Source organism: Agelaius tricolor, unplaced genomic scaffold (assembly GCF_023055355.1).
Source record: "Agelaius tricolor isolate 1412-34295 unplaced genomic scaffold, bAgeTri1.0.p SCAF_22, whole genome shotgun sequence".
Classification (NCBI taxonomy): Eukaryota; Metazoa; Chordata; class Aves; order Passeriformes; family Icteridae; genus Agelaius; species Agelaius tricolor.
The window spans coordinates 3,934,546-3,958,091 of record NW_027269282.1 but is presented as its reverse complement, the minus strand read 5'-3'; the positions used below and the strand labels follow the sequence as shown (position 1 = coordinate 3,958,091).

General features: G+C 40.5%; 1 protein-coding gene across 3 annotated transcripts in view; it reads left to right on the top strand.

Annotated features, from left to right (window-relative positions):
- Positions 1–23,546, top strand: part of SORCS1 (sortilin related VPS10 domain containing receptor 1) — a 260,557-nt gene that overhangs the window by 62,841 nt on the left and 174,170 nt on the right. For all 3 annotated transcript variants that reach the window (XM_071446302.1, XM_071446300.1, XM_071446301.1), the window contains exon 2: positions 19,450–19,517. In XM_071446302.1, coding sequence (XP_071302403.1) covers positions 19,450–19,517 — 68 coding nt within the window. The remainder of the gene's footprint in view (positions 1–19,449; positions 19,518–23,546) is intronic.

The following is a 23,546-nucleotide window of genomic DNA, read 5'->3' as shown; positions in this document are numbered from 1 at the left end:
AATTTGTGTTTAGTTTGTAAACAGTTTACTTCAATTACAGTTTATAACATGATTTACAAAACACGCACACTGGAATGCAATTTGCTGAATTATTAAAGACATCAGTCTTACTCTTTGATAAATTGAACCTGTAAGTATCAAGAATTGTAAATAAAATAAAAGAGGATGATTTGTGTTTTAAATAATACCAGAAATTTTGTCCATGCACTTGGGTTTGGTAGAGTGGTTGTAGACTCAGTCCAGAGGAAACATTTCTGAAATTGTATGAGATTTTGAACTAGCTTATTTACATAGCACTATATTAAAATTTCTGGAAATTGTCCATTTCAATTCTTATGCAATGCTTCTGGACTTTTTGGCTATATCACTTGAAAACTGTTGCTTCTTTTTGGCAAGGGCAGCAATAATAACATCAGTAGGGAAGGTGTGAGGTTGTGAAGAAACAGATGCGCAGAGAATAAAAACCTGGTTACTAAGATACACCTGTTCAACAGAGCTGTGCAATTACAGAAGTGTTTCTGCTGTGAGACCTGTGGATGATTTGTCTGTGATGCAGTGGGGGTTGGAACATCTGGTCTGAGATTTGCAGTTCACAGTGAAGCTTCTGATCTCCTTGTTATGGGCACGTCAGTTGTGCCCAGTGACTCAGGGTAGTTTGATGCTGGGCTGCCTTGCACTGTGGGGTTTGAAACAAACCCAGGAGCAGATGGCAGATGCACATCTGTCTGGCAAGCACTGGGCTGGTTATGCAGCTCTGTGACATCCCATCCTGCATTTTTTCACGGCAGGCAGCACCCCAAACCAGCACAGCTTCCACACCCCTTTTACGTGAAATAGCTCAAGGTTGTAGGTTTCCTGCTGCTTAGTGGGGGTAAAACCACAGCTCAGGAAGCAGAGCCCAAGCTAAAGCATGTGAAAATGTCTGTATCAATGGTACAGACATGTCTGTCTGTCTTCAAGGCTGTTTAAGTACAAGGCCTCTTCTGAGAGCCATAGGCTTGGTTCTTAACCACTGCTGCATTTGAAACTAAGGATTCAGCAGAATCTCCCCCGTGAGACTTGTAATGCTTTCCTGGCTAATGGAAATAATTCATCTTATCCAACTTAATGTGCAAATGATGGGGCTCAGGTAATGACAACATCCTATTAAGGGAGGATGATAGAAACTGGGGATTTGAAATGCACGCTTATGGTGCTGGCAATTGATTTTGTATTGCTGATTTTTATTTCCATTGCTTGGATTTTCAGACTATATGGCTGGCTAAATTTGGCATTCTTGTGTTAATCTAATGATGAATGATTCTGCAAATTTGGAGATAACTTGCTTCCTACTGCATTCAGCTCCATTCTCAAAACTTGCCTTTGGGAAAAGAGGGGTTCTGGCACTGCTATATAGATTCTGAGGTGATTTCAGTCTAAACCACAGAGAAAAATTACTTTTGATATCTGATTTTAGAGCAGTGGTAAGTCTTGTGTTCGTTTTACAAGCCAAGAGCTAATAAATGTCAGTGTTCTAGCCAGTGAAAATATCATGGCATGAAACACAAAGAAACAGTCCACAAATACAGTTTAATTTTCTGTTTGATCTTGCTGCCCCCTGTTTTCCTTGAACACCAGCATTCAGAAGCTCCTCGTCTTGCCTTATCTTTTGCATGAAGCTTGAAGAATTTGAAGTTACCTAGGGATTGTGATATGCTGAGTTCTTTATATTTTTACATGGGCATCTCCATCCTTTTCTTTACAGGTACCTAAACTATATTCCTTCAAAAAAGGGAGAGAGGAAAGACTGCTTGGCTAGATTATTTTTTTTCAAAAGAGATTTCTGGGATATCATTTTTTCATTCCCTGGGAAAGACAGAGAACAGCTGCCAATAGAAGGTGACTCATAAGTACAAATGGCAAGCTTGCAGAAGCTAGATTTGGACAGAAAAAAAATTACACCATGTTATAGTCAGAATGAAAGGTGAATCTATTTTTTTTTTTTCACGTAGCTCCCTTTATTTCTTTAGCACCCTGAGTAAAATGAGATGATTTGTTCCCTAAGTGGAAAGCAAAGGAGAATTGTGTCATTTCTGATTTAAAGTGTTAGGGAGGGGTGGAAAGCCTCAGTTCTTCAGTCACGAATGTTTTTAGTTGCCTAATTCACTCGTGAGAATGAGGGACTGAAATCCTGCCGAGGGACTGGATCTGTGTTGCTCTGGTGTCTGGAATAACTGGCACCACCTTGGAACAGATGACTGTTTGAAATGCTAAGAATTAGACATCTCACAGTAGAACTGATTGTGAGCCCCTTGCTGCAGGGGATTTTGCTGTGTGTTTTCATGTTTTGTTGGTTTGGGGTTTTATCTGGAGGCAGGGGAGGGAAGGATATAATAGTTCTAAAGAAAACAGCTAAGTGGAGAAAACAGCTGTTTGGAGATTTTTTTTTTAATCTATTGAATAATTCAATTTGATTTTCTTTGGGAATAGTGAACGAGACTGTGCTTTTAAAATATAAATATAGACAAGTTCAGTTGAGAATGAACAGTGCACTTGTAGGGTGTTTAGATTGCTTTTTTCTATTCTAGCTAAATCACCAGCATTTAAAAGCAATTTAAGAACCTGAAGTCATAATAGTCTATTTACATAAGAAGAAGAAAAATAAAAAAAAGAAACAAAATATGACATTTTGTTTGGTAAGTAGAAAGTATTTTATTTAACTGCAGAGCAGTTGCCCTCAATCTAGAGACTACTGATAATGCACTCACATAACTGAGGCTGTAAGTCTGTGCTAAAAGTGCTTTGCATACGTGGAGATGTTTATGTATTGTGCTGGTAAGGTGCTCTCTAAACACATTTGGCTGTGTTGAGGTAACAGGGATTTGTACTGCTGTGCTGGAAGCAGCCTTGCTGTCCTTTGACCAGGTTTGACCACCACAAGCAGTGTAGCTGTTCAGTGCTTCCCTGGGGACACCTGTCCATGCAGGGTCACATCCCAGGTTAGTATGGGCAGCCAAGCAGAAAGATAAACATACCTGACACCCTGGGTTGGATCTTAAAATAAATGGAGAAAAATAATGTGGGTTTTTTTACTACTGTTTTTTCTATCAAAATTCAAAAATATAAGGCTTGATTTTTGAAAGCTTTTCTTCTGTCTTTTGTAGGCACTGGGCGGTATGTGATTTTTTATTCCATTTTATTCTGTCTTCTTTTCTACCAAGTAAGACAGGAAAGGGTTTTAGAATTACAAAGCATTGTGCATAGCATTTTTCTGTTACCTGTAAATGGTGAGATTCGTTTGATACCAAATACAGATTTTGTTTCATTTCATCTTGACCTTCCCAACCCATCCCTTCCAAGAGGAAAAAAAAAACCCAAGACCCAAACAATCTTTACTGCGAATAGTTGGTTGTATATTATGGAAGGAGGGACTGAATTAGTCAGCTTTGCTACTCATCTAGAATTGAAGCAGTAATTTGCTCCTGTACTAATGCAAAGTGCTTGTCACCATAATGCTGTATCCCCTTTATCCCCTTGCTATATATACACTATTTTTTTTTTCCCAAATACTTAAAGGCATAAAACATTATTTTGTTCCTCAGGAAGTGAAAAAGAAGAAAGTGAATTTGTTATTCAGCAAAACAGAAGTGTCTCTATGAAATGAATATACATCTCTAGAAAAAAAAAATGTTGTCTACTACTCTTCCTGCTTACTAGTGTCTCAATATCAGCCACTAAAAGCTTTAGGGTCAATTTAGAAAAACAGTAATAATTGGAAATGCAGATTACTGCATAAACAATGTGTTCATGCAGTGCTGTGTCTAATTTGTGCAGGGAATTAGTGTAATTGCCAGTGCAAGCTGGGTAATTGGGTGTGGAAATGATGACCATGATTTCCGCATCCGCACAAGCTGCAGTTGTGCTTTATTTACCGAGTGGCCTTTTCCAAATTAGCTCATCTTTTGGTGAGGATGAACTTGGTGGAATGGATCACTCTTCCCTGTGGTAGTGTGCAATTTCAGAAATTTAAGATAGTGAGCACAGTGGGTCTGGAAAAGACAACTGAGTAGGAGAGTTTTGTCCTAAACAGTCAGTGCTGTTTGACCAGGAGCTGCTCTATTCCCTCCTGAGTTTTGGCACACATCCTCACAATTGAGAGAAAGTAGCCCCAGCTTGTGTAACTTCTCACTTGTGAATGATGTTGGAATTTAAATCACAGAATCTGCTGAGTTGGAAGGGACCCACAGGGATCATTGAGTCCAACTCCTGGCCCTGCACTGGAGTTGGACTCACACCCTGTGCCTGAGAGCATTGTCCAAACACTTCCTGAACTCTGTCAGGCTTGGTGATGTGGCCATTGCCCTGGGGAGCCTGTTCCAGTGCCCAGCCACCCTCTGGGGGACAAACCTTTTTCTCATGTCCAACCTGAACCTCCCCTGACACAAATTCCTTCTTATTCCTTCAGGTCCTGTCACTGCCACCACAGAGCAGAGATCAGTGTCTGTCCCTGCTCTTCCCCTCACAAGGAGGTTGTAACTGCAGTGAGGTCTCCCCTCTGTCTCATCTTCAGGCTGAACAGACCAGGTCACCTCAGATGCTCCTCATAGGACTTCCCCTCAGGGCCCTTCATCATTTTTGTTGCCCTCCTTTGGACACTCAAGTGTTTCCCACTGAACAAAGATGAGGACAGGCATTGGTGTGGTGCAGCTCTTACCTCAGTTCTCACAGGAGCTGATCCTCTGGGCAGCACAGCAGTGGTCTGGGTGGGCTCTGGGGGTGGTAGTGGGGGTTTCTGGGTGCAGCTCTACAGATGTACTTGAGACAACCTAAAATAAAAGTCAGCATCAGGCTTCTGCTCATGCCATCCTGTGTTTCAGTGCTGCTGCATCCAGCTGGGCTGAGCTGTGCTTTGTGCAGCTGATGGCAAGGATTGCATTCACTTTGTGCCTTTCTCTCTGCCAGGCACAGAGTTTCTTGTCACTGTACTGGTGTGACACGAGCAATCACTTTGCTTTCTGCATACAGAGGGAGGAAGGAATAGGAGAAGCTGGGAGGAAACAACAAAAAACTCTTTAGCTCTGTCTCTGACTCCAAGTTGTCTGCCTTTCCCTAGCAAGATTGGTGTTGGTGAATCAGAGTTACTGCCTCTTCATCTGTTTCTTTTCCAGCAAAATGTTCTGGTTCATTTTGTGCTGATATTTGCAGCACCTTTTCAAATTTAACATGGAGATAACACTAAATAACATATTTTCTCTGTGTAGGAAATTAAAGCCAGAGGACCCGAGTTCTTTCTTTGGGAAACAATGTGACATTTTTATTTTTCAGCCTGGTTTTGCTTTAATCATCTTCTAAAATGCTTAACATTCTTTTTCCTATTGAAGAAGAAACTGGCTTAAAAAGGAAAAGACAGTTTTTATGGAAAGATTTTACTGGTTTAATGACATGTCAGTGAGTTTCAGCTGAGTAGTGTTTAATCTTTAGATGCATTCGTACAGTGATAAACCTTTTAAAGTGATGGGAAGCTCATTACTCAGAACTGAATTTTGGTTTTGGTTGTCACAACTAAATCTGTAGAGCTGATACCTTTTCACACTGGTTGTAACTTACCCCATTAAAAAGAGAAGCCACTGTCTGATAATGCTGTGTCTTGGTATTACATCTTCACTGTTGAAGAAAATCATAATGACAGGTTATGATGAAACTTTTTCCAGATGGAAGGTGTACATGCTTTTCTTTTAATAGTTTCAGATTTTTTTTTACAAAAATGGGAAAGCAAATTTTTTGTTATTTCATAAAATTGTACATAACCCCTCCTGTAGCATCAGGTACCCCTGTAGTACAGCAGATGTTGCAAGGCCAGTGATAAAACTGAGGGAGCTTTTTCACAGTGAAGGGTAACGTGCAGCATTGCTGACCCAGTCACCCTCTGCTCTCAGGTATGTGGTTTTTTTGTGAACATGGTGCAAATAGCATCAGGTCCTTTTCAAATTGGGAAGTGGCTTTCATTAATTTTCCCGAAAGGTTTAATTTTACTAAGTTCAGTACTAACAGAATGTGTTTCAGTTTAGGGGGTAGCCTTCAAATGTATGCATGAAAGTGTCTCTCTGCAGTAAAAAAAGAATAAGGCAAAGCCCTTGGAGAGCTGAGCTTCCTGCAGCTTATAAAGTTCTTTTTCAGGGCTCCTTAGCTTAGTGCAAATGGGGGAGAGTTGCAGCCCTTGCTTACTTACGTCATTTTTGGTTTGGGTTTTCTCAGCTGTGTTTATTTCCTAGTGAAGCAAATCTTTCATTAGAGGAAGCTGGAGGCAATAATTCCTCATATTCTTCTGCTTTCCTCTGGCTGAAGAGCTGGTCCTTGGAGTGCACTATTCCCATTGTAAGAATTCCTGAGAATGTCTTGTCTTCCCTGAATGGTATCCCCCAACTGATTGAAATTACTTGGTGCTCCACTAGAAACACATTGAGTGATACCAGGTTATTTCTTCCCTCTTTAATCTTTTTGGGGACTATAAAGTGCTAGTGGTGCTCATGGTGCAACACTGAGCTGCTTGATTAATGGCAAGCCAAGGGTAAAGGCTAATAATCTACTTTCTTTACTGATCTGCATGGAACAAGCAGCTGAGGATAAAGGTGGTAGGTGAAATTATGAGAATATTTTTCTTATATAAGGCCTATTCATTCAGTTGCTTGTGTGGCTTAAAGGCAGAAATACAGAAATATCATTCTCCTTGAGGACAGGTGTTGAACAAGCAGAAGAGATGGTGGGGAAAAAATGGTATGTGCTCCCCTGGAGGCACATGTGTCAAATGTAAAATATAAGTCAAAAGGAATGGTATATAAAGCTTCATTTCATACCTGTCTTGATAAATGGCTGACTGTAAGTGTAAGACAAATTTGGATGGGTCAGTGAACTGGTGACAGGGCTGAAAGTTTCCTTTAGAAATAATTTAGGGGGAGTCTCTGCTATAACAAATGAATCCATGCTATTTCTCTAGTGTGTTGTGGGGGTAATGGCATGCAGGTGAGAGAGATATGGAAGCAGCGTCCAGCTTTGGGGCAAAATTCAGGTCTTTAAAACCCTTCTTCATCAAGGGCAAGAGCAGATTGGTTTGCTGTTGGAGGAAGCTGAGTAGGGCTGAGTGAAAAGATCAGTGGACTAAAATTTGGGAATGCAATGCTGAAAGAGCAGAAATGTCTAAGTGGGAGAGGTGCTTATTTTGCTGCAGGTTTGCACTCAGAAATGAAGTGGATTTTTTTGAAGAAAAGGAGTACCTGAGAGTAGATATATAATATTCAAGCTGTTGAGCAGTTTTGAAATTAAGTTTCTAAGCCAATGCTCTCTAGTGCTCCCAGATTATCTGGGACTTGCCAGAGCTTCAGGTGTTTGAATCCCTTGTTAGACTTTCAGGGATGACTCTTGCCTATGGAGTCTGGGAATCACTACTTCTGTATCTGTAGGATATTATTTGTGTAATGTTAACAAACTGTGGAAAAATACCCAGAAATCCTGAAACTCTAACGTTTTCAGTCTAAAAGATTTTTATTAGAGTCTGAAATTCTGAGAAGAGCTCAAAATATGTTTCCTCCAGCTTTCATTTTGCATTGATACAGCTGATAAAAGAATACATTTCTCTGCAGTGTGTTGAGAGGAATGGGCCATTTTTCAGTGCTACACACTTCAGGCAGGGTAGTTAGTTTTGTTGGTAGGCACTAATGGAAATTTTTGTCAAGTTATAGGAATTTTGAAAATGACCGTCAATGCATTGCTTTTCATTCTTAACAAGCTTAAATAAGGGGTATATGGCAAAACCATCAGGGAGATTGGGGCGTGTGTGGGTAAGTTCTGGGGTTGAGATGATACCTGATAAAGAGATCCTCTGCTCCCATGTTGGTATGCTTTTGTTTAATGTAAGAGAATTTAGAGTTTTTTAGATATCAAAGATACTCTCACTAGAGGGGATGACCAAACCAGTGCTGTTTTCTTGCAGTGTCTGAAGTCTAAAGGACATCTGCTTCCACATTTTAATCATCACAGTTGAACATGGATGATAACACTGGTCAGATATTATAAAAATAGGTCAGTGGTTTGGGTGTTGCAGTTTTGCTAATGGGCTTCTACCCAGTAGCCTTTTGTCCTTTGGTTTTTGCCCTGTGCTGAGAGAGGAAGTCAAAAAATGACTTGGCTTTTTCATTCCCAAAGCACCACATGAAAATCCCAAACTTAGGTAGTTTATATATAGAAAAATAAGAATATCTCCTCCTACATCTCATTTGACATTGAGTGAGGAGGAGGAAAAACGAAGTTCACCAGTCACTTGGGATGTGCCTTTCCTGTGTGTTCTGCCAAAGCCTTGAGGATATAGGCAGAAGGCAGCTTAATTTTTTTATCCTTCAGATAATAGGATCTTAGTCACACATCTTAGTGGGTTAATAAGACTTTTGTGTGTTGGCTTGTAATATCCTTTGACTTTCCCCTCCTTTTGAGGTAGCTTCTTGATAAAATATCTTTTTTCCAGGGGAAAAAAGAGATGTGAGGTGCAAGTTACTGTCCTACCCCCTAACTTTTAAGAGATGAACCCTCTGCAGCAGACAGACATGTGCCTTTCTTTTTATTTTATAAGTAAAAGGCAGTGAACATGCTTAAAAACTATAGCAAAGGAAATATAAGACTGAAGTTTGAAGAGGAGGAGATGTAGACAGCAATAAAGGACTATGTGTTATCTTATATATATAATTATAAATAGTATGGCAGATTACAAGATGGAATAATTAACTTCTGTTGGACATTGTCATGATAGCCACAATTTCACTTTTTCTGTGGGAGTGTGAACATGCAGCCTGAAGGTCTGTGTGATCTCCTTCTTGAAGAAGTTTGCATCAGTGCTGCAGGTCAGTAGATGTTCCCAGTTTCTCAAAGTGTTGTTTTGCCACAGCAAATTCCATGGGATCCTAGGTGGGAATGCAGCAACAGATGGGTGCAGCTTTTCCCGGTGAAAACCTCTTGCATTGTTATATTGGTGGTGCTTGTGCTTGTTGGTAGCCCTGCCCTGGCTTGCTGTCAGAGTTGATGACATCTGTGGGAGTCATAAATAAATAACCTGTAATTCATGTTTTGATGACAGGATTTTGTGTGTCTGGTTGTTTTGTTTATTTTTATCCCCCAAAGAACTGGGGAATCTTACTTTGTATATATCTTCATTTAACAACTTGTTTTGACTAAATCCTCTTCTCTTCGCTAAAATGCAACAGTTTTCATTCTGACAGCATCAACCTGTTTTACAGAATATAGAGTCCCAGTGAGAATAGACCTTTAACAGCAATTTATATCCCAAGTCTGAAATGTGCACTTTATGTCTGTTATGATCCCTGGGTGCCTGTTATGGGATTACTCACATCTTACCATTCTAAGTTTCTTTCCATAAACTAATGGAAACCCTTGAGTCTGAGGTTCAAGGAATACACTCAGATGAAGCATGGTTTAACAGCTCCTTGGGGAGAAAGAAATAAGGTGGGAAAGTGAAGAATTGATGATCTATTAACTGTTTAAATTTCCCACCTTGAATTATTGACAACATGCGACATTACAGCTTTACAAATTACTGTCTATAAACAGCTTGGAAAATATGACCTTTGCCTTATAATTGGTCTCAAGATGCCTTCCAGCTTCGTATAAACAGCTGCTGATGGCATATTTTGTTGCAGCTGGAGTGGGTGGAAGAATGCAGGAAGAATTTTCTTGTCTAATCAGGCATATATTATAATTTGTCAAATGACAAAATGTACTCTGTGATGGTTGAAATGTCTCTGTTTGAGACTGGGCTCATTCCTCTGGAGTTTTGCAGTGGTCTAATTTTCAGTAACAAAGACATCTAATTAGTTAAGGTTAGCTGTCTTCTACCTTCTGCTCTGTCTCTTTCTAGAGCAAGGAGACACTAGAAAGGCCTGTGTTACTCTAATTCCTCCTGTTTCCTGGCCTGTGGAGACCAGTGAGTCCAAGCTGAATGGATGGTTTGTCCTGTTTGTTCATGGCAAACCAAGTGCACTAAATTCTTGCTTTGTGGTGTTGTTCATGTGATTAACACACAAAGTAAGTATTGTGCTGAATTTGGCCCTGAGATTTTTGCTGATCTGAGAGAAGCTGAGAACACAAGGACTTGATTTTTCATCTTCTCTTATCAGTATTTAGGAGTAACAAGTCACCAGGTTAGTATTGGCAGACAGCTCATAGGGCACTTTCTGAACCTCAGGCCTCAGCCAAATTAATTTCTATTTTAACTACATTAATATGGGGTTGCCCTAAGATGAGACCTACCAAGTTTGTCAATGGACTGATGCATGTTATTATCATTTGTTAGTGTAAGATGCATAGGGAATCACAGAGAGTGTTTTTGGATGAAAAGGTGATTGGAAGAATAGATGTCCCCAACACAGTGCAGCAAAAGACTGTGCAAAATAAAAATCATCTCTACACCAGACATGCTTGTTCTCCCAGTTTCTGGGAAACATACCTTGTGTCTTTTAAGGTAGTGTTGTTCATCACTGACTGAAGATCAGTCCAAAAAGTCTATTTTCCCATCTGTGGGATGCAAAGTTCTGTAGGATTGCAAAAAGAGGAGTAGAAAGCTTTGGCTCAGATCTTTTTAGAGCTAGACAAGGGTGGAAATTGTGACTCAACAGAGCAGGTCAGGACCTTTTGAAGCCACCTCTTCCTCTGTTAGAGGACAGGGAAGAATGATTTCAAGAGTGAAGACCAAGGGGCTCATCAGGATAAATGTTCCCATCTTGCCTCCTGCAACAAATTCCCCTGAACTCTGCATGCTTGATGTTCGTAATAAAACCAACTTACAGCACAGAGCTCTTGTAAGGAGTGATCAATTAATGTTTTCAGGGCACTTTTGGGACCTAAAGGCAAAAGGCACCTTATGGTCTTAAATTTCACTACCCCTGCTGCCCCAGGATGAGAGTTTTACCTTCCTGGAGTGGGAGGGAGGCAGTCTATTATTCAAGGATATCATCCTTATCTTTGTTGTAGTTGCCTTGTGGCCATGCAACATCACTCAATAATACTGTCAAGTATTATCTTTTGCTTGTGCCAGAGTGCTAAGCAGTGATTTATTGCTTGAATACACATTGCTTTCATGAAAGTGATTTGTTGAAACAATGGTAAAGTGCTAAATAAATTATTCATTGCATGCTAATTTTTCACTTTTATATTCTGTAGTGAGCTCCAGAATAAACAATCTGGGTGTTGTTTATAAAGGTTTTTGATTGTGTGCATCCCCCACCCCCAGTCTTTCCCCCAGGACATGGTTGTTTTCCCAAGGATGAGGATCTTCAGCCTTTCTCACCTTGGTTGCCCTTTGGGCTGCTTTTCCTCTACCTGCTTTCTTCAGGTAGAGTTGGGTGAATTATGTTCAAGTAGAGGCTTGGATTACTGGTTTGGGAAAAGCTGTGTGACTGGAGTTCACGGGTATTTCTAAATCCTTTAGGAGCTTCTGGGTCTTAACCAGAAAGGCACCACCATAAACAGAGCTCACAAAGCAGGATCCTAGTGGCTGACTGGCATGTTTTCAAAAGTCTTTTCTGGCATATTCCCTCTTTCTCTGAGTGTGGTGTGCTGAAGTATTTAGCTGCCACTGGCTATGCTGTAAGTCCTAGTTTGCACATGAGATCAGGTGTCTGAGAAACCCCTCAGAAGCAAATTTTTACTTGTAGATCTGATGGCATCTCTACTTTCCTTCAGAAATGGTTTCTCAGCACTTGAAATCGTTGTCCCTTGGCAAAGCCGGGAGCCTCTGGAATGTGTCTGAGTGTTTCAGGAGCAGGCCAGGCACAGAACAGCAAAGTGCTTTTCTCCACTTGACCCTTCCACCCTTTCTGGGTGCCCACTCCAAATCACTGCCAGTGACTGCGTGTTTAAGCACAAGCTGCTGACTGCCAGTGGATATAATGGGGTGTAAGAGAAGAATTTTCTTTCCAAGTAGTTTAGGGCTTTTCCCTCCTCTGGTCTTAATTCTGAAATAATCCCCTAAAGACCTATGTGGGTATTTGGTGAAATGAATAAACAGAAGACTACATTTCCCTCTTGAAACATGCACAGAGCTCTCATGCTAATGGCTTTTAAGCATCAATGCAATTATAGTGTGTAATCGATTCTCTCTATACCAGCTTTTGTCTTCTGAAATGAAACCCTGTCTCTTTCATAATTATTTGCCTTTGTATTAAAACTTTTCAAGATGACAGGATGTCTATTCCATTGTTTCTGTCCTCCTTCCCATCTTTCCTGCCTGATTCTGCCACTGGAAGAAATTTGGTTATTATATTTTCTTAGAAACCTGAGTATCTCTGTTTTTTTACTACAATAATTTACTTGCTAGATTTTCCTTTTACTCCCTTTAATTTATTGGGTTTGTGTTTGGTTCTTCGGTTTAGTTAATCATGTTTGGAGCTGCTAAGAAATATTTCCATGAAGCAGATTCTTATTGAATGAAAGAGGAATTAGTGAAAAGGGGTTTCAGTGTGGGAAAAAAAGGACTCAGAGCAGGGAATTAATTCCACTTTAGAAGTTAATCAGCATGTCAGTGGCCAAGGTGTTTTTCTGGAATGTGATAGGCCTAGGTTTGGGTCCTTTTCAAAGCCAGGAAAAGCAGTAACTCAGTGTCTTGACCTTTGGGCTTTAGCTATTACAGTGTCCTTCTCTTTGCTTTGGTGGTAATATTTTAAATTCTTTTCAGACTATAACAAATTTCTTTTTCATCCTGATGACAAGCATGAAGACTGGGGCTATCTTTAAAAGGTTTGAGGGAGAAAGATGCTGCATTTAGCCTCTCTTTATAATAATTTGTGTTGCTGTCTATACTAAAAGCTGTCACCATGCCAGGGACCCCTGCAAGCTGAGTGTAATAGAAACTGCCAAACATCTTGCTCTACTGATTGAATTACACAAGATTAAGAAAGGAAATACTGGTATCTGTATTTGGCAAACATTGAATTTCTGGCCTACAGGTGGTTTTTGTAGGTGCCAAAAATAGGAATAGCTATGACAAATTTATATAAGTTCAGGAGTCCTAAAGCTACCTATGATAGCTATAAGAACAAAAGAATTTGCCATGTTCTCTCTTTAAATGTGGCTAAAATTGTATACCTGGGAAAACTTGCACAAATATTGCTACATATAGTTTTATTTAATTGACCTCAATGCACATTTTTTCCCTCAACTTCTGTCTCCCCTTGAGCTTATAGTAAATTTTTGGTATGCACAAAATACAGTGGGAAGGAACATCCGTACTTATATATATGTAATATTTTTAACCTTCTCAGTTTGCTTGGTCCTGTATGCTGAAAAGTATTGAATAATAAATTCAGTACACTTGTGACTTTACAGATGTCTTTCATATCTCCTTTGTCTCTTTCTTGGATTGATAGTTGGAGTAATTTCTCACTAAAAAAAGGTCATTCCACATCTTTGATCATCCTTGATTGCTCTCTCTGATCCTTTTATTATTAGGCACAATAGTCACAATAGTTTTTGAATTAGGAAGAGTTTAATCTGCTGACTTATGGAAGTTATTAAAGGGAAGAGCCACCCCCTACATGGACAATTTTTAATGCTTTCCCTCTAAACTTCAATCTCTTGTGCAATTATTTTTGGTGGGATAGTGGGCAATATCAGGCCTTTTTTCTGTTCATTGATGGCTGCAGAAAAATGAAGGAATTTTACCTTGTGGTTTCTTTGTTACAGAGGTTGGTGAAATGGAGATTTGGTAGTTTAGCTGTATAACTCTGTGGTTGTCCTCCTCTGTCATTGCACCCCTGTTGATCTGCAGTCCATGTGGAAAGCAAATCACAAAAGTCTTCATGACTCCATAGTTCTTGCTACTTGAGTGCTTGGTAGAGTCCCTGATACTGCTGGCTGGTATAAAATTGCTAAAAATAATATGAAGAACAAGATCGGTATAAATAATTTGCCCCAAATAATGAGTTCTCTCAAATTTGATTTTTTTTTTTTTTCATGAGCAGCCAGTAAAATTCTCAGTGAATTATTCAGGTTTATTTGTGAATTTATTTGGAAACATTTCCTCACATAGCTGTCTCACCAAACAGCTCATTGAGAATATTCCTGTGTTCTGGTTGTGTTATTTACAGTCCCAGGGTTCTGGGTGATATTGGGAAAGCAGAGATGAAAGGAACAGATAGGTGCCCAATTATTTCCAATTTTTGCATGTGCAAACTCTCAAACATGACAGCCTGAGAATGATGGTTTATTGACTCATAATGCATAGAAAAGCTTCAGGTCCTTTAGTTTCCCACTCAATTACAGCAGACCAGCAAGCTCGTGAAAACTTCATTTAGCTCTTCTTTGTTATTGACTTACGTTCCTGTTAAGCAGGCGATGGAAGGGATCTCTGGAGTTTAATAAGGGACTCATGGATCACTGCACATTGAGGTGTACTTAAACTGTCTTGATTGTGCCTGGATATTTGTTTCTCTCTTCCCCAATTAGAAGGCAGCGTGACTCTTTCATCAGGAGAGTCATGCAAATATAGTTACACCATTAAATCCAGCTGCCATTTTTGACACAGCTGTGTGTGAAATGTTACAATGCTTTATTAACCATTAGTCACACTGCAGGCTGCCTGTCTCTGTGTGAGGCAGTGCCTGTGACTGAACCTTTTCAGCTGCAGGTGGGCTGTGCTGGGGTCCAGCAGCTCTGCGTGTGTTCCCTGCTCCTTGCATGGGTGGGAAGCACCACAGGAGAAGAAAACTGTGGCAGCTGCTCCTTCCTCAAGCTGTGGCACATCCTGAGGATCAGCTCATAGTGCAGAGTGTGGAGCTGGCACATGACTGAGAGTAGATGCTTTCTGCTGTGTTACGAGTTCTGGTACAGAACCAAGGCTGGAGTTCATGGAGACCCAGCTCAATTCTCTTATGCTGGAAACTAGTATGCTCTCAAGATTGATTAACAAAATATGGGTTTTCTGAAAATGTTCTTTTGGTTTGAAGAAAACCATGATGGTGTCCAAGGTGTGAATGTCTTGTCTTTCCCAGAATAGCCACTGGGAACTGATTTCCTTCTAGAGATGGTGAGCCAGGTTTAAGCACCTCTTTTGTCACTCTGTCTTCCCAGGTGTCTGTTTCTTGCACTTTATCTGAGTAACTAAACCCATTTTTAGTGCTCTATCTCTTGGTAGGTGCACTCACTTTGGGATGTAGTAAACCCAGGATCAGATATCTTTTGCTCTGAGCTGTCAGTGCAGAAGTGATAAAGTTTTGTTTCTCCTTCTCTTTCCCACCTGCTATGGCAGAATAATCCACTTCAAGTGCTGGTCCTAATGAATAACAGACTTTCTGAAACCTTGTATTTCTATGCAAGAGGAAGGGTTATCTGTATTCACAGCAGAGCTGGAATAAAACTGGATTTTGAGTTCCTTTTCACTCTATTTCTAGTTTGCTTGCTTTTTTTTTCTTCTTGCTCTTGTTAGCTTGCATTGATTGGTAAGTGGTAAAAAAAGAAGAAAAACACACAGCCCCAGAAAGTAAAAACAAAGCAAAAAAACGAAGAAAAGGTGAGAGACCATTTTCATTTCATTTCTGTGCTTCTTCACAGCCCCTATTCTGACATTTAGAGCAACATAATACGCATGTCTCTGTTCATTAGGTTCCTCAGTACTACACAGTGACAGCCACAGAGGGTGGGGAAAAAAAGAAACAATCTTAAACATGAACTAACCTTTGCAGGCTAAATAACAAAGAAATGAGAACAGCAAAGAAGAAAAATGGTTTCTGAAAAAGTAAATATATCTGAAATCATGGCCTTGCATAGGTTACTCAACTATCATTACAAAGGGGGGAAAGAATAGTGACCTCTAGGGCAGAAATAACTAATTTTCTGCCCAGTGATTTGTTTGCTTTGCACATATATGTTTGAACAGATCTATTACTGGTATTTGAACCACAGTAAATGACACAAGGAGACTGCTGAAACTGTGGATAATCTTAAAGACATTTGGGAGCTGGTACAGATTCTCAAAAATTAAAATAATAGAAAAAGCTCTTATGTATTTTTGAAGTATTGTACCTATTCAAAGGATAATAGTTCCTGCACCAAGTGGAGATATCAAAGCTGTTAATCCAGAACCTGGTGCATGTGTCTGCCACAGCATGGTGTCAAATACAAATCTTGGGAATGTTAAATGCTAACATTTTCTCCTAAATATACTAGGAAGTCAGGATATAGCAATATTGCTTAGGGTTCTTGATGTAGCTAGTCAGGAGCTGCCATGCAGGTTTGGATGGGTCCAGGGATGCCTCTGCAGAAGGATTTTTAGAGCTCTATCAAAAAGAGTTGTGATGGAATGCAGCTGGCTTTCTTCCCCCATCAGTTCCAACTGCAGAACTTTAAGATTGTCTGGGTTTTACTGAAATTTATCAAGGAAAAAAAAAGAACAAAAGAGACATTCCAGCCCTCTGGAGGGGAAATATTTTGATTTCTTCTACTGGCACTTTAATTTTTTTTTTTCATTTCATATTCTTTTTGGGTTGTCAATTACAATGTTTCTCCCCTCAAATGATGAGATTAAAATTCTCAATGGAGTTTTCTTTCATGGCTGTTTTAAGATTTGTAAATTTTCCTCACTTGGGAAAAAGGAAAAATCGGAGTATTTTATGAAAAATAATTCTCAGTCTATTTAGCACCAGTAATTACACACTCCTGATCTTAGTATTCCATAAAATTAGCCTGATTCTAATTCTGGGATTTTACAGTTTCTTGATTCTTGTATGATCTTCCCCAAGAGTACATCAGCCAGTGGCAAGGAACAGGGATTAAAAAAAAAAAAATCACACTGCTTTTCCTGTTTCTTCTTCCAAATTTCTATGCCTGCTTTCTTCTGGTCTGCTTCTAAACTACCAGATGTCAAAATACTAATTGGGGGAAACATTCATTAGTCATTTATGTCTCTGGTACCTCTGGCAAGCAGAGCAGGAGAGGGAGAAGGGGAGAAAGCAGGACTTGGAAGGAGATATGAGGAGCTGTGCAGCTGCTTTGCAGGTCCCAGGGAGGCTCAAAGCTGAGGGTGTGTGCAGCTCCCACATGATGTCCCCAAACAGGAGTGGACTTCACAGCTACCTTTCATTGGGTTGGGATTCAGAAAGGCTTTAGGTGCACATCCCATCCCCTGCTGTGGTCTCACCCCCTTGGTTTTTATTCACTTGCTAAGGAGGGGATTTGGGGTGGCAGTGACACAGCTCAGGATCTGGAGCTGACAGCTGCTCTGCTGTCATTGATAAGCATTCCTGGCAGGGTGGAGATGGAAATTCAGGATTTACAAAGCCCTGACTGGAGTTAGCCTTGGTGAAGAATTTGTGCCCACCCCAGCTCTGGATTCTGCCTTGGCTGGGGCTTCCCACCTTGGCTCCCTTTGCAAAGAGGGACCTGCCAGGAGAGAGGGAAGCTCCTCCCTGCCAGCACTGGGGTTTTGGGGAGCACAGGGGATGTCCAAGTCAGGGTGCCCTGGGGAGCACAGGGGGATTGTGGCTGCTGTGTGAGTTTCCCCATGAGCTGCACTGTAGCCATGATATTTTCTGAAAAATCCTTTCCTTAGGATTTTTTCTCCTGAGAAGCTGAGAGGCCTCAGGAACAAAATATAAACAATGGTTATCTGCTGCTGTGGAATGCAACAGGTGGATCTGTGATTGGCCCCATGTGGTTGTTTCTAATTAATGGCCAATCACAGTCCAGCTGTCTCAGACTGTCTCAGTCAGTCACAAGCCTTTGTTATCATTCTTTGCTATTCTATTCTTAGCCAGCCTTCTGATGAAATCCTTTCTTCTATACTTTTAGTATAGTTTTAATGTAATATATATCATAAAAGAATAAATCAGCCTTCTGAAACATGGAGTCAGATCCTCATCTCTTCCCTCATCCTAAGATCCCTGTGAACACTGTCACACTGCACATGACTTGTGTTCATACAGACAGGAAATGCTTTGGCCAGCCTTTCTCATGCTGGGAGTGATTTAGGAGCTGTGCTGTAGAAAGAGATGTCAGAGGTGTGTTCTCTGCCCCCTGTGCTGCTCTTTCTGCTGTCTCCTGTGCTGCTGTGTGTATTGGAAGGAGATAATTACTATTGTGCATTTTCAGGGTGTGTGAGAGGTAGATGGGCTTTGCCTTTGGAAAAGGCAGTGGTGAGGTCTGTTCCTCCCCATGTGCAATCCTGTGCCATGCTGGTGCCAGCTGGCATTGGGCTGATGGGCTCTGAACTTCCTGCAGTCCTTTGCTGCTCAGCCAAATGGGTTGAAGTTAACAATCTTATCAAGGGACCAGGGGGACTGTGTGTCTGTGAGCCTCATTTCTTAGGAACCCAGGCTGAAAATAAGAGGTATATAGATCAGAGGTTTTGTCAGATAAGAGCTGGGGCTCTAATTTACTGTGGTTTTAATGGGCTAGGGAGGAGGATAAGATACACGGTGAGCTGGCAGGGAGACATGCAAAATAAATTAGTAGCAATAATAATGGTCTGGTAGTTTGTCCCAAATGTAGATCTTGTTAAAGAAGCCCATCATCTTAAAAGTCAGAAATAAGTTCTTAAAGACACTAACAAAAGAGCAGGCTGAAATCTTTTGCTGCAAATTCTTTTTGCTAAAATTGCTTTCCTCTCCCTGGTAAGATAATTTTATTCTAGAAGTGCCTGCTTTGGCAGGAGGGAAAAACTCTTTATCAAAAGAGGTAATAAAAGTCATAAACTTGGAAACCCTTCCATTCTGGCTAAACCTAAAACTTTTCAGTGAAGTTATAGAAACATTGATTGTTAGAGATATTTGAAGGTCCTCAGTTCAACCTCTTACTCAAAGCAGTGTTATCACCAGCTATAGATCAGGTCAGCCATGACTTTGTCTAGCCAGGTGTTCAAAAACTCCAAGGATGGACGTTTACAGATGTTCTGGGTAGTCTGCCCAGGTGTTGAACTAAAACCCTTATTGAGATTTTTCCTGATGTCCAGCCAGTCCAGTGGTGATCATTTGCTTGTGTCAAATCATCTGGTGCAACCAGAAAGTGTTTGACTGCAGACAGGCCAGTGGGTTATCTGTGCACCACAGCTATGAAAAGCTCAGTGTCTGTGAAAGAGAGCAGAAAATAGTCACTATTTCTACTGCATGCAAGATCTCATCTTGTATCCTGAAACTCTGTCCAGAACTGAACTCATTCCCACTGCACTCTGTCTCCTGGGGTTAAGGGAAAAACCTGTTGGTGATGTCATGCAGAGGAACTGAACAAACAAAAGGGCCAAAAAAAGGCTCAACAGATATCTCTGCAAATTCTTTCCGTGTCAGTTTAGGCAATTGCTTTTAACAATTCATTCAATTAGGTTAAGCACCCATTAAAGGAATCCTAAGCCCTCCCTGGGGTCATTTCAGTTCTGTGAGATTGTAATTGTTTGAGACTAACCATGATTTCTTCTTTTGCCTTTAGGTGATACTAATTCTGACAAAGCTGTATGACTACAACCTGGGAAGCATCACAGAGAGCTCTCTTTGGAGGTATGGAGATAAATTGAGTTAATAATTACCACCTTATATAAATAGGAAAAGCCTGATACAGTTCTTTTATTGAATTTAATTGGATTTCTTTAAAAGTACTGGAAGGTTTCTAGCTAAACTTTCTCTCACTCCTGTCCTTTCATACTCAAGGACAAAAAGGCTGAAGTCTCATTGTCTTGTTTCAGCCAGATAAGGTACTTCTCAGATATTCTGTCTTTTGATTTCACCTTTCCCATCTTATTCAGATTGAAATCAACCAATTGGTTTACTTTTGGGTCAACTGGAGAGCCAAACGTCTTTGTTTACAATGAAGGATCTCGAGGCTGGTCTGCCCAAATGATCCCTATGAAAAGCCAGAGTTGCTGAGGCTGGGGGAACACCTATGAGCCAGTGTTCAACATCTGTTGATTAGAACTGATGGGATTAGCACTAGATAATTGATTTCCACTCGTGTGAGCTTGACTGCTGGACCAATTTATAGGGAGTGTTTTGAGATTTTCATGATTTAAAAGCATATCATGCACTGTGTGAACCAAAGGGAAGAGCTGGGCCATGAACAATTTCTTATGGCAGTTATTCGGATTCAATGCGAGCATATGGTGCCTGGAATTCTTTCCCTGAAAAATTAACCCAGGAGCTGTTTCCTCTTTCCTGTGTCCCTGGTACTACTTCCATGAGCTGAGAGGGTGGTTTTCTCATAGTTTCATCTGTGAAACTCTGGTGGGAAGCTTAGGAGTCTGCTATGCAGGTCACTAAGGAAGGTGGATAGACTGCTGGCACCATAGAAGAAAACTTTGGGTATTTAAAACTAAAACCTCTTGTTAGAATGAACTTGTTTTAATAAACTTATAGAGGTTTTCTTTTGTAAGGGAGAATTTTAGGACAGAAGTAGAACAAATAAACTTTTTGCTCGGAAGCTGAGTGGGTTTTAATAAAATGATAGAGGAGGGAATTGGCATGAAGTACATTCTGAACTTGGGCTATTGCTTCACCCACTGGCCTGAAAATCTAAAACTAAAACCAAGCAGACTAAAACCTAAAGAAACACAGAACTTGTAGGACTTATTCTGAGTAGTAATAGGAATGCTCAAAAGTGCGAGTAATTGGTGGGGTTTAAGAAATGGTTTTTCATACCATTATGGGGGGTTAATCAGTCTTTTCACACACCTTGCTGCCATGGCTTTCTATTCCTTTGTCTTTAATATGGTATATGCACACCTAAAGGGTCTTTCAGGACTGTGGCTTTGGCAATGTTTTTCTACATGAAGTTCGTGCTAGATTGTTTAATTTTTCAATGGTTTTGAAAAAGAATATTCAAAAATACAAAAAACATTTTCATTTTCTCTGACTACCCTAAGTGATTTCACCATGAGAAGTACTCATGTCTCCTTTGTCAGCCACTGCAGAAGTTATGGCATTTCAGCATGCACAGGCACCTCCTTCCCCATTGCTGACAGTGCTGAAGATCTGCTTCTGTCACGCAGGATTGTGTTGAGGTACTATTTTCTGACTGAAACTAGGACAGCCACATCAGAGTGGAAGGCACAGTTCCTGATGAGATGTATGAATGCAGCACAAAACTGTGCTGATGGCCTTATGCTCTTTCCTGTTTCTGGTTTCTGTGGAGCATTCCACAATGGCACAAAATTTTGCCCTGATGAAGAAGGGAGGGGCTGTGTGGCTGTCACTGGAGGATGTAACACAGAGCTGGGACCCCAGCAGTGCTGCAGCCCTAGAGTGAATGCAGGGCACCTTTCCTGACCTCAGTCCTAATCTCAGAATGTAATTAACAACATAAAAATAGCATGCTTGTTTCCCCTACTCTGGAATTCTGTTACTAAAAACTGTCTGATGAAAAGTAAAAATCGGAGTATTTTATGAAAAATAATTCTCAGTCTATTTAGCACCAGTAATTACACACTCCTGATCTTAGTATTCCATAAAATTAGCCTGATTCTAATTCTGGGATTTTACAGTTTCTTGATTCTTGTATGATCTTCCCCAAGAGTACATCAGCCAGTGGCAAGGAACAGGGATAAAAAAAATCACACTGCTTTTCCTGTTTCTTCTTCCAAATTTCTATGCCTGCTTCTTCTAGTCTGCTTCTAAGACTACCAGATGTCAAAATATTAATTGGGGGAAACATTCATTAGTCATTTATGTCTCTGGTACCTCTGGCAAGCAGAGCAGGAGAGGGACAAGGGGAGAAAGCAGGACTTGGAAGGAGATATGAGGAGCTGTGCAGCTGCTTTGCAGGTCCCAGGGAGGCTCAAAGCTGAGGGTGTGTGCAGCTCCCACATGATGTCCAAAGCTCACACATGTGCCAAACAGGCTGGCACCAAGACCATATGAAATTGATTATCATGTCTGACCTTCCTTCTAGTATTATACTTGCATTCTTTCTTATGGTTTAAGTCACCCTCAGCCTTCAGGGTAAGGTGTATGAGGAGCTGAATAATTTTCTTTTTGTTTTAGTATATACCAGAAGATTACTATTCCATGAGCTGACCTTCTCAGTATCTTTTGGAGTGTGTTAAAATTTTTAGTACCTGTGACATCTTAGAACAAGGAATTCCATAAATTATTTGAGGAACCACTTGTCTTTCTTTGAACCCCTCAGCTTCACTTGGCACATGTCACTTATCAGGACTTGATTGCATTTGTATGGCCAACCATCCAGAATCCCTGGGAAATGCTTTGAACTGGGAAGTGCTGGAGAACCACAATCAACCCACTGGTCTTTGCAATGCTCCATTATTTGTGATTGGCCCTTAAGTGCTCATGGCTGCTCTGGAAGCTGCCAGTTCATTTCCTTGGATTTTCCTCTCTCCTGTTACCTTAAGCAAGCCTGTGCTGGTTCATTGTGCTCTGTCCTGATCTGGCTCTGCTGTTAAAACCCCCCTCAGCATGCAGCCATGCCCTCAGATCACTGGTAAATATGCCTGTGAAGATCCCAGGACAGCTTCTCTGTTCCTAGTGTGATGGAAAGAAATGGCAAGGTGGGCATATCTTATTATTCTATGTACCTCAAAGAGGTTATTAGCTGTTGCTCCTCCTGGCTGCTTAAGTGACACGTTAATTTAAATCTCTCTGCTTCTTTGAAAAGGATAGAACAAAAATAGGTTTGAGAGAAGGGGTGAAACATACCTTGCAATTTATTTCATACCTCTTAGTTTCATTCTGGGGAATGGAAGAGAGCATCATCTCATGTCTGGTTTGCTTTCTGATATCAGGAGTTCTGTTTCTGAAGGATAGAAGGGAAAGGTAGTTCTGCAGGTACCTACAACTGAAGAGGAATCTGTCTTGAATACATGGCAAAGAAATCCCACTTCTGCCTCCTGTGCTGAGTGCACTTTTCAAAGGTTGATGAGTGATGAGGGGCTGTAGAAGCATGTTACTGACACGAGTAATTTGTGCAATAGCTGGTTATAAGCACATCTGTCATTCCAAAGTGTATTTGGGTGATTTAAGCATTTTTACTGATGGGACTGTAACCACCTATAACCCAGCTATGCCATTGCCTACAGGATACGAATCCATCCTCTTTATAAACACATTCCTTCCTGCTAGGATTACGTTTCTTTATTTCTCAGCCAGTTTACTGTAGCTGGCTGCTGCACTAATGGATGGAGATCATCCTTCTAAAACTACTGACGAGTTAAAAGGCCACTGGTGACAGACATGAAGGGATGAAATACAGTAGGAGAAAAGAGACAGGAAGACTCTGTATAATCTTCTAGATTGTTAAGGCTCTGTGTGCACTGAGCTTTGGATGGCAAGTGAGCTGCTGCTACTGTACATGATAAATGAAATTTTGCATCAGGCTGGGCCTGACTTTAATTATACCGTTATCCTCTCAGCAGACTTTTTCCACAATTTTAGTTGAGTACTTTTTATTTACTTTTTGTTATTCTTTTTGCAGAAGAGAAAGAAAATGGAGAAGGAAAGATTATCTGTCACTGAGCAATTAACTGAGTGTATTGGATTTATTTCTCTTCCTCCCATAGATATCTCTCAGATCAAAAAGAG